Source organism: Notothenia coriiceps, unplaced genomic scaffold, assembly GCF_000735185.1.
Source record: "Notothenia coriiceps isolate Sejong01 unplaced genomic scaffold, NC01 NC01_scaffold00015895, whole genome shotgun sequence".
In the NCBI taxonomy this organism is placed as follows: Eukaryota; Metazoa; Chordata; class Actinopteri; order Perciformes; family Nototheniidae; genus Notothenia; species Notothenia coriiceps.
In genome coordinates, this window is record NW_011348596.1 from 1 (window position 1) to 11,592 (window position 11,592).

The 11,592-nt window shown below is 40.9% G+C and overlaps 2 protein-coding genes across 2 annotated transcripts; one reads left to right on the forward strand and one right to left on the reverse strand.

Annotated features, from left to right (window-relative positions):
* The first annotated feature begins 545 nt into the window (after positions 1-545).
* On the forward strand, positions 546-1,309 carry LOC104949297 (LDLR chaperone MESD-like). The gene has a single exon (XM_010775639.1). The coding sequence runs from the start codon at positions 603-605 to the stop codon at positions 837-839; it is 237 nt and encodes a 78-aa protein (XP_010773941.1). The 5' UTR covers positions 546-602; the 3' UTR covers positions 840-1,309.
* Positions 1,310-4,535: 3,226 nt separating this feature from the next.
* On the reverse strand, positions 4,536-10,325 carry LOC104949298 (cell migration-inducing and hyaluronan-binding protein-like; the record flags this gene model as incomplete). Its single annotated transcript, XM_010775640.1, has 6 exons — positions 4,536-7,758; positions 8,131-8,231; positions 8,421-8,578; positions 8,794-8,880; positions 9,447-9,651; positions 10,140-10,325. Coding segments are annotated over 6 exons (865 nt in total), but the record flags the coding sequence as incomplete, so codon positions are not given.
* Positions 10,326-11,592: the final 1,267 nt, after the last annotated feature.

The window sequence follows — 11,592 nt, forward strand, 5'->3', positions numbered from 1 at the left end:
AACAAATAATAAGGCTATAAACAAACTGCATCACGGTCATGTTTATTACATTACATGTCACTTGTTAGACGCTTTTATCCAAAGCGACTTGCACACTCAGTACTGTGGGCAATCCCCACAGGAGCAGTTTGGGGTGAACGACATGCTGACTGCAGTGGGACTCAAACTGGCTATCCTCTGATTCGAAGATCAGCGCACTATCCCACTGCGCCACACGCATCCCTATAGTTTATCACCACCACTAAGCTAAAGGTGGCTAATGTTAGACGTAATGATATTTAGTAGTCTCATTTAGTCACTTACTAGCAACCAGGATAAAAGCTTCAGATATTCATGAGTGTTGTACGTTACTTTTGTACTTTATGTCAGAAAACAGAACCTTGTCGGCTTGTGGTAACCACAGACCTTATTTTTGGTATCTAACCCAAAACATGTACAAAAAACAGACTTCGAGACAGGAAGTGCTAACTCATTTCGGGGTGTTATTACTATTCTCCTCACTTCTTATTCAAACATAGCATATCACAGGAGCATCATATAAGTTCTGTGTTTCCTCCGTGTCCCCCTGCAGGTTCGTGGTGGGCTCCAACAGGGTGATCTTCATGCTGCGGGACGGCAGCTACGCCTGGGAGGTTAAAGACTTCCTGATCTCCCAGGAGCGCTGCGCGGACGTCACCGTGGAGGGACAAGTGTTCCCCGGGAAGGCCGGCAAAAAGGACGACAGCAAAGACAAGCAGCCCAATGAAGTCAACACTAAGAAGAAGGGCAAGAAGAAGTCTGAGAGCAAGAAGCCCGACCTGGAGGGAAACAGCGCCGGCCATCTGAAACAGGAGCTGTGATGGAACGGCACGCAGAGTGAGGACTCACAGGGTCTTCTGTCCCGTGGTGATGGGCTGCAGGAGCATGTGACGATGCCTTTTCCGGGTCCTCGGACAAGAACATTTTGGAAATCATTTTTCTGCCACAGAGTGAAATGCTCTTTAAAATCAGTGCTGTCTGGTTCCTTTAGTTACTTGTTGTTGTCCTAATATCGTCAGATGAAATCAATTACTTTTTATGTTGTTTTGAAAGGTACTCGTGGCAACAATTATAAACCTTTTTCATTTCTTTCTGTGACAAAAGCCATGTTGAGTGAATGAAGTGTCTCCTGTAGACACATTCTAGTTATTGATCAGACCTGCAGCTCTTGGTGTGTGTTGTGTTTGTTCACATCCAGCAGCATTTCAATATTTCACACACAAGTAGCACCTGCATTTCTGTTTGATTTTTCACAGAATATGAGAATAAAACATTTTTTTATACAATCACATGAGATGTCCTTCATTGTGTAGTCTAAAACTGAACATTCTAAAGTATCTGATTGGCTGTGTTCATCCTGAGCCAGGGCTAAGTTATTAGACAAAAAGGTGTGTGTTGTCTGGTAACTGTCATGGTTTTTCTGTTTCGACATGACTCAGTCAGGCCTGTGAAGAAACTTATTTTTCCTGTTTGATGGGAAAGTTTTCTATACTAAGGTAATAAAAAATATAGCTTTTGTACTGCTGTCCATATTCCCCATTGCGGTGTGTAAGTGAATTGCACTCTAATTTTCACTTCTAAATATCACTTTAAGTACATTGATACAAAAGACACATCACCTTATGCATTATGCTGAATGATGTCGATCCATTAAATTCCATCTCAGAGCTCGACATTATAAATGGCCCTCAGGCCCGGAGGCACTGATTAAACACCCCGGGCCAGCTGAACGTACCTTCCACTTGCCTGCTCGGGCCACTCAAAATATTACTTAAAATTATAACAGTAAGACAAAAATTCACATTGACCTGTGGTATTGGTATTTTGACAAGCAGTTTTGTTAAATTGTTGTTACTGCTACAACATAGCATTTTGTGAGGCGGACGTCGGTATTGGATGAAAGGCAGAGCTTTCACCGGAGGAGTTAAATGAGAGTGACAGGGAGTATGAGAAGAAGAGGGAGAGAAAGTTTCAGCCACACTGGCTTGATAGGTTTGATGCCAATATAAACAAGGTCTTTTTTCGGCTCTGTACATCAATGCTGACCTGCTGACAAGTCAGTGAAGAGTAGAAAATATAAAGGTATATTCGGTATAGGGAAATGTCCCAGCAGTTTAGGATAATGAATGTTATAGGCTACTATAACTCATTACTTAGCCATTATATGTCTACCTCCTGATAACCAAAGGAAAGCAGAAAGCGCATTTAAAAAATAATAAAACTCATAGCAGAAATGTCACCGTCAACAATGACCACAATATAATTATTTTAGGAAACCAAATATGAACAATTGCTTTATAGAAATATATAGTAGCTAGTTATAGTGGCTATATATTTATCTACATATGATATTCAAGTAGCAGATCAGATGTGAGATTTGTGCTTGTTTAGGGACTCTCCACTGTTCTAGGGCCAGGTATCAGAGCGCTCCACATGACTGGTCAGACAAGGTATGTTTAAGGACTGCTCCTGGGCCAGTGGTATTGAAAATCTACTGGCCAGTCGAATTTTAACCCTAATTTTATTTAGGTGTTAATGCAGGTATATTCACTTCATAAAAGCCAAACCAAGTACTATTGCATAAGTTTAAAATGGGCTAAACTCTTCAAGTTTTTTTTTGGTAGGATAGTACCAGTGCCTTGAAGTGGATTCGGGCAGATAGTAAAGGTAGTCAAGGAGCAGTGTGCTGTGGGATAACTTATGGGTTGAAAACCATTGAGCTGCTGCTTTGTAATATAGCTGCAGAGGCCAGATGGTCACCTACAGGCAGATCAGCCAGGGAGAAGAGCAGTGGGTCAGGACTGGACCTTTCCTCCGGGTGGTGTAGCATGATGATTGGTGTATCTACACAGCGTTGTTCTTGGGAACCATGCTCAGTGCTTTTTACCACAGGGGGGAAGTAACTAAGTACATTTACTCAAGTACTACACTTAAGTAAAATGTTGAGATACTTGTACTAATTTCCATTTCTTGCTACTGTGTACTTCTACTCCTCTACAATTCAGAGGTACATGGTGTACTTTTACTCCACTACATGTATTTAATACCTTTGGTTACTTTACAGATTTGGATGAATGACGTGAAATATAAACAAGTCCTAAATCAGACTTTAGTTCCACCTGGAGTAAATTCCCAAGCTACCCTGCAGTAAACAAAAGGCGCTTTCACACCGCAGTACTTTTCCCACAAAGGTTCCTGAGAACTTAGTTCATCAGAACTCTTTAGTTCTGATGAACTAAGTACAGATCGCGTTCACACCGGAATAAGTCCCTGGGGGTGATTTAGGCCAATGAAGCGCTGACGTCACTTTCTTCTTCTTTCTTCTTCTGCTTTGGGTTTACTGGCAGGCCGCAAACAACTTCACGGCGTATACTGCCGCCCAAAATCCCCGGCCGGAAGTCCCCGGAGTTGGGGACTGGCTTCAGTAGAAGCTGCTGGGACTCCCAGCAGCTTCTACTGAAGCTTTCCGAGTAAATCGCCAGAACGCCGACACCTCCTCATCTCCACCGCTCCCATGTTTTATTTTGTGTTGCCATAAGTTAGTCTCTCTGTGTTTCTGCGCTGGGCTAATGCTAATGCTAATAATGCTAATGCGAGGATAATAAAATCGTGGCTTCACAACACTTTTTTTGAGTTTTACGGGGCGTGGTTTGAAATCCGCCCAGTCAATCAGAAATATAGCTCTTTTCTCACGAGAGAGCCGCATGAGAGTCCCTGCTCTCTAGCAGGGACGGAAAAGGGGGTAAAAAGGTTCTCATGAACTCATTTTAGTTCCGGCTCTTTTTGGTGTGAACGTGACATTTCGCAACTATATCGGAACTAAAACGGGAAAAGTTCTCCAGTGTGAACGCGGCTATTGTCATTCAAACTAGCTGCACCTTTACCAGCTTTGAGAACACTTTCATGATCAATGATTATAAAACATATCATATATATTATTCTGAAATGGACCAATCTGCACAATGACTACTTTTACTGTCGCTACTTTCACTATATTTTGATGAGAATACTTTTCTACTTTTACTTGAGGAACATTTTGAATGTCGGACTTTTACTTTACACTCTGGTTCTTCTACTTAAGTACAAAATCTGAGTACTTCTACGACCTCTGCTTTTTACTTATATTGATTTTCTTATTTTAATTATTCAAGAAGACCTGTTCCTATAGTAACAAAATTGACATATTGTTCACATAACCTAAACAGCTGAATGAGAAATTACAGAACATTTTATTTGACGGATTTCATGATGGTGGATTAATGACTATTTGAAGTGGGGGCTGAAATCAGTTTTTTAAGTTGTTTACAACCTTCCCATTTTCTTGTTTGTTTTTGCTGTGTGCTTTGCAATATTATGTGTAATGCAGTGAGTAAATAGTCCCTGGTCCTTCTGATCTGTGATTTACCCCCACCTGCTGCTGAGAGTAGGAAACATGATACACATATTACACTTTTTTCAAGAAGACACTGTGGTATTTTGCTTTTGTTTTGGATAAATACATGTGCAGACACAGCGTCATTCAGACAAACATCATTTATTTCTGTACAAAAGTCCTGAAAGAAATTCAAAAAAATGGAGCTTCATTACTTTACAAGCCCAAGCAACATATACAACACATCCAGGTGAACAGTGAGAAGAAGCCAACTATACCAAGTGTCATATTCCTGTATGCAGTATGAGTGTCTGCTACAAACCTTTAAATGGATCTATATGGTTTCTTACATACACTGTACATACAGGACAGTATGAAATCAAATGCAGGTATGTTCATCAAATACAAGCTGGCCCTTGTAGATTGGATACACTGTGTCTGTACAATAAATAAGTATAAAATATAACTCTTAGCAATCTGTGGATTTTTAAAAACACATTAAACATACAAAACACTAAATTACTGTGACGACATCCGAAAAAAGACCAGCTATTTCGGCATGGGGAGGGGATTTATTTTGACCGCCAAACTGAAAGAAAGATCTCTTTGTAAGTTTGAAAAGAGAAAATTGCACATTTAAACATTCCTTGACTTAACATTTAATTGAATCTTTTATATTTCGATGGACTTCTTGCTGGTTCACTCCACAGAACGATGGATCACATCCACAGATATAGAAAAAACACTGGAGGAGAACATCACAATATCAAGTGCTCGGAATGAAACAGGTAAACAACCACGGGTCTGGATGCAAAACACTTAACATTTCTCTTTTTGTTTCTTCTTCTTCTCTTTTCTCTCTTTTAACAGTTTTTTTCAAACAAAGCAGGCATATAACCAAGCAAAGAAACACTCCACACCACAGAGTCCCTGCATGGGAAGATGCTCGCTGAAGTACAAACCCTAGACATGCGTTAGATTAGCTAGCTCACGCTCGTAGCATTGCTCCCTCTGCTCGTATACAGGCTTGCAGTCGCATCATCAAAACGCCAAGCAACTGACGGTCTATTGGAGAATCAGCCAGTCATTAAACAAGTATCAAACAACCAGGATGGAAACAGACTCTTGGAAATATTTGTTGTTAAATGATCAATATAAATGAATAAATGTGAATAATCTCATATTTTTGTTGTTGTTATCTTCCTCTAATGAAACCTCAATTATACAACTATTTTTTTACGAGACATAATACTCAGCTCTTTTACTTCGGTAAAAGTAGTCATACCACAGTTTTAGAAATACTCAAGTCAAAGTCCTGCATTTAAAGGCCTCACTTTGCGTTTGGGGTGTGATCTATAGGTTTGTGTGCATGTAAAGGTACTACAAAGGCTGAAATCCCTGTGTTCCTCCAAAGGGACTTTCTCTCCATCGAGAATCCCTCTTGGTTGTACGTTGCTCTATTATGGCAACAGCCTTCCCTATTCCATGTGCTTTGTCTGTTCATTGGTGCTCTTGAAAGAAGTCAATTTAGCTAGTTGAGGCTTTTGATCTGGAGGTATTTCACCCAGAGCATGATGTAGGGTTTATACATCAGGCCTGCTAAATCTTCTTGATTACCATGAAAAGCTGAAGGATGTGGTCGAGGAAGGGGCATCTGGCCGATTTTGCTCCTTTTAAGGGTACAACACTCAATCTCTCGTTGAGCACTATACCCTACATCTGCCAATGTCTTCCCTTATTTGGAATGTAATAAACCCATCCAATCACTGTCATTTCTCTCAAGTTCTCTTTTTTTTCATTCTTCCCTCAATTAGTTCTATCTTCTCACAGCATCGTATAACTGTGCCATCGGTATGGAGTAAAAAGGTTTGATGTTCACACCGTGTAAATCGCCCTACCTACACGCTGACTATGTCTGTGACTTTCCACAACCAACAATCACCTTCAATTCAACCAGTGATTGACTTGGTGTTTGCAGAGGTGTGAGACTTTATCATTTTTCACTCTGTTCTGTTCCAGGCAATAAATGCCTTTCAGAAGAGAATGGCCGAAAGTGTGTGTTTATCAACACTTTGAAAACTATCACATCTCGCTCTTCTGCAAAGTCTTCGCCCTCCACTGATCTTCACCCTCCACTGAAAGACTTCCATTTTGCATTTAGACAGGTTCAAAACAACACATTGTAGGAACTAGATCATTTCATGCAAAGCTCGACCATATACATCACCAAACAGCTCTTTCTAACAGTGACTACCACACCACAGGGTATCAACATGTGGCTGTAGATGTCAGACTGCTGGGGTAAATCAATAGTGAAGTCTTTTAGAGGACTGTCTATGTTTCTATATCAAAGCTTTACAAGGTGCACCTTTATGTTGAACACATATTTACTTTAGCTCACAAGCTAAAATAAGGTCAACAAAATACTTCTATGAGATAAAGATAACAATAAAATGTTATGGAAAAACAATCAGGCTTATTAATCCATGGATGTATGAAGAGACCTGGAAACACCGTCGGATTCAAGACCCTGTTCATTCCTTTTAAAGTTGCTCAGTGGCACATTAAGCACAAAATGGAGCAACTGGAGATTCAGAGAGTGACCGGCGACTTTGGCCGCTAGACTACTTGAGTTGTCTTTAAGGGTCCTCCGATTACCCGCTCTCGGCTCATTCAAATGAATAGAGGGAAAATAACTGGCTTCAGATTGTTGCGCATGTTATAACTTCTAGACTCAATGATGTAAATAATGACTAGAAAAGTCGTTGTACTGGGTAGTTCAAGTCAATTGGAACACTTTTTTTGGGGTCAACGACGTCACGGACTGAAACGACAGATGTAGTACCACCGTTTGGACATGACAAAAAATTCCCTTCTACTGCCAACGCACTTCCTTGGTCTGTTCTGTGCCACTGTTAGTTTAGCTGTTAGAATACAATATGGCCGCCAGAGAATCCCTCTACTGAATCTCTTACCCACTCTGACACACTTCATCGCTGTCCCTGGGACAGCTTAATCCCCTTTACATTACACAGAATCACATCATTCTTTCTCACCGCCAAACTTAAAATAAAAACACGCCACTGGTCCTGGACAATGGCTTGGAGCAACTGACTATGCAGTGCTGGTAGTGTGTATGTGTACGTGGGCGCATTTTGGGGGGGATAGGAGGTGGTGGGGGTGGAATTGTGTTTAGTGTATCCTGGGGGCTACTTAGTCTCTTGGTTGTCCTCCCCACTCTCATAGCTTCAACTTGTGGACCACAGGGATGGGCAGCACCTGATGGATCTTGGCTCGCTCGGAGTGTACTTCCATACGGATCCAGTCAGGGTGGAAGGAGCCCTTGAAGCCCACGAAAGCCATTTTATCTGTAGGAAAAACAAAAACAGCTTGTGGAATCCTCAGGGCGCAAGGGTGTTTTAGCGTTGATCTATGAATGTCCTTTTGCTTGATCAGATATGAGTATTCCTTCCTTTTGGTTCCGCAGTTTTTTGATGGATGTGTACTTGTAATTCAACAAAGACAGTTTTGGCGGCCAGGTTGTCTCCTTTTACAACTGCTGACGATTAATAATATTCAAATAGTAATATTTGGACCTGGTTAAAATGCAACCAATAAAACAACAGGGCCATCAGCTGCATTTCTGTTGAAAATGCTATATGTTTTTATCAATGTATTTAACGTACATTGTAGCCACTGGGCAAATGTATCTCCGTAGACCTTGTTAAACTTATAGATACCTTTCAATTTGATACTTTTGTCTGCTCCAAGTCTTTCCAGGACTTTGGTCCAGGGTCCTCGGGTCAGCAGCCGGCCCTTGGACGTAATGAGGACGATGGAACTGAAGAAAGATTAAGAGAGACAGAGAGGGTTTTTTTGAAATCCCATTGAGTTGTAGTGGAGTAAAGTGCAGGTTACTCTTTTTGCACTTACAATTTGTAAGTTACAAACAATACTTGAGTAAAAGTACTGTCCACCACTGAAAATGCTGCTGCTGCTGTATTGTAGTTGAACAGAAACTGGTGTTTACCCGTCTCTCAGTCCGCTGACGTAGTTGTCTATCTGTGCAGGGATGCCCTGTAGGATGGAGTTCCTGAAGCTTTTGTTCTCCACCAACTTCCCATCATGCCCGTCAATTACTGTCAGCTGCACCCCGTCTTCTGGTTGGTACATCTTCTTGCCGTTCACCTGTCACAACAGAGCCACTCGATTACACTACAGGACAGAACTAAACATTGCATTAATGTTGAAGTGGCTATATGTCATGGGTGCACAAGGGAAATTGTGTCCCTCTATGACGCTCTCTAAATATTGTACATTGTCAGCATTTCTGTTCTGTAGCCCGTAACCATTGGTTGCAGTCTTCAGCCAAAGTGCTTGTGTGTATGACAAAAAGATTATACCTCAGTAAAGGCAAAGTCCTCCTTGATGTGGAAGAACCGAGTGCTGTAGGACTCCAGGATGACTTCCAGGAAGTGTTCTGGTGATTGCTGAGAGTAAACAGGCAAATAAACAGAGTTGGAATTAATGCACAACATTTGGCATTTCACAGAAGCAATTTAAACACTCACTCGCCACACTTTCAATCACAGAGCTAAGAGAATGATTTTACATTAAGATTTGAGTAGCAACACAAATTTAAAAAAGCAAGAAAGTGGCTGGATGTAGAGTTGAAGAGGATGTAAATAAGGTTGCAAAAAATGGGCATTCATTACATTTTATTTCTACGGATGTACATGCCTACAAAGTTTTAAACAATTGTTTGTTTCTTTTTTTTGTTATTTGTTTCTTATTTTCAGAGAAAAATTTAGACAATACTACCATGCGAGTTGGTTAACCCTTAAATGGTTTCTGTATCCTGGGCCATACATTCATTTGACAGGCTGGGTCCATTTGTAATATGGTTGTAATAACAGTGTAATTACGGTGTAAGATGGGTACAATAGGGTGTAATATTGATTTTGCATGCCTTTAAGGGTTGATGTTCTTCTGAAGGCATGAACAGTACTGCCACTACAACTGCCTTTATTTACAGCAATGTGAAATATATTCTCACCAGCCTGGCATTAGGTATCTTTCTGGGCATGGGCACATCCACAACGGGCATCTCAGCGTGTCGGGGGTAGGCCTGGGCCATGCAGTTGCTGGGGGGGCTGCCTTTGGGGATGACGGCGGTGATCTTCACCCTCTCACAGCCCTTTGCAGAGCAGAAGGCAAACTGCTCCCTCTCGTTGTGAGCCTTCACCTTCAGGAAGAGCAGACTGCAACACACAGGAAAGCTTTGTTATAAACACATATCATCTTTTGAATAATCATAAAAACATATGTATCTCATAAATATAAATCTCCACACATCATTTTCAGCAAATATCTTATAGTTACATGAAAACTAATTCTTCATTAGAAGACAATTCCCTAATACATAACATTTTTTGTTTTTCATTAGAAATATCCCCCTTTATTATGGTTTATAATGGTTTATAATAGTGTTATCAGTAATCTTTTCTTGTGTGAGGCAAACTAATGTAGTGTTGTGTGTTAGTATTTGTGTTTCTGTGTGTGTTTATTTGTATTTGATACTAAGTGAGGTCCGATAACAGGGAGCACACCAACGGCATGGGCCACCAACAGTTTTCGGGCTTGTGTGTGTGTGTGTGTGTGTGTGTGTGTGTGTGTGTGTGTGTGTGTGTGTGTGTGTGTGTGTGTGTGTGTGTGTGTGTGTGTGTGTGTGTGTGTGTGTGTCTCTGACCCAGTGTCCTCCTCCCAGTAGTAGTATCCTCGGGCCAGCTGGGAGTGGTTGACCTTGTCCATCTGTGTGGTCCTCATGAAGACGCCGGTCTTGCGGGTCTGCTTGGCCAGGCGGTTGTGGATGTCGGCGATGACGGTGAAAGTGGTGCCTTGTGGGTAACAGAGGCCAACGTTGATCCAGTCATTCCTGAAACATCCCAAACAGAGCAATACAGTACGGATTTTATTTCACAGCAAATCCTCTTTTCACATCGAGCGAACAACACACACTGTTATTATTATTTCTACCTTTATTTAATCAGGGGTATAGACCTGAACAAATTACTTGATCAAAAACATATAAAGAAAATCATATTTTAATAAATATTTGTTTCAACAACTTATAATGAAAAAAAGATACTATGGCTTTAGCTTGTCTGCTAAATATATAGTTAACTGAATATATTTTTGTGATTTTCTTACCATTGGCTTAACAAAAAGTAGATTGATGATCAAAATAACTGCTCAAGTAAGTGATAATGAAATATAGGGCACAGCTGGGGTGAAATGGCATTAAAATATGTGGTGTGAAAATATGGAAGCGTAACTTATGTTCATGTGAATGGGTGGGAAATGGTTATAATGCTATTATTTTACTGGTCCGGCCCACTTGAGATGTATGTGGCCCCTCAACTAAAAGGAGTTTGAGACCGCTGCTTTATAGAAACAGCCACTTGTGCGGTTTTCCTCTGTGACCTGTAGATGGGGCCATTGGCCATTTCATCCATTGAAATAAACTGGCTCCACACTAAGGGGGTCGTTAAGATGACAACTGGCTTTCATGTAGTTAAAGTAGCTTCGAACCTCACTGGAAACACCCTCTGAAGGGAGGAGCGCACCGCGAGGCGCTCCACATTCTGTGGGGACTCTTGATAAATAGCAGAGTGACAGGAATGAGCTGAGAGCCCTAATCCGTTTACTGCCCTCACCAAGAAGTCTCTGAGGGACATCAGGAGCATTTGCAGAAAGCATTTAGTAGGAACCATTGTCCAAAACCAAATTAATGTTGGCAGTGGACTTCCCATGTAATCTTTCACAATAACATGTATGTCTCCCTCTGTCTGTAGTCTTTCTGGATAATAATCTGTTTGGACACACCATACAGTGGGGGACATTTACTCGAGTACTGTTCTTAGATACGATTTTTAGTTGTCCACGTTATGCTATTTAAGACTGATCTCATTCTATGATATTTGTTAGTTGCTATATTACGCATATTAATGACATCATTATATTTGTAAAGAAGATGAATGGCAGATGTTGCTCTACTTTCATAACCGATCATTAAACAATGTATACAAAGATTTCTATGACCCCCCACTTGTAACCCTACTGGTTGCTGGTACCTCGTCTTATTCTCTGCATCTTCTACCCTGTCTACCAAGATCAGTTGCATATAATAACAACTTAATAAA

Excerpts from the sequence above, each read along its gene's own strand:
- LOC104949297 (XM_010775639.1), top strand. The coding sequence starts at position 603 with ATGCTGCGGGACGGCAGCTACGCCTGGGAGGTTAAAGACTTCCTGATC.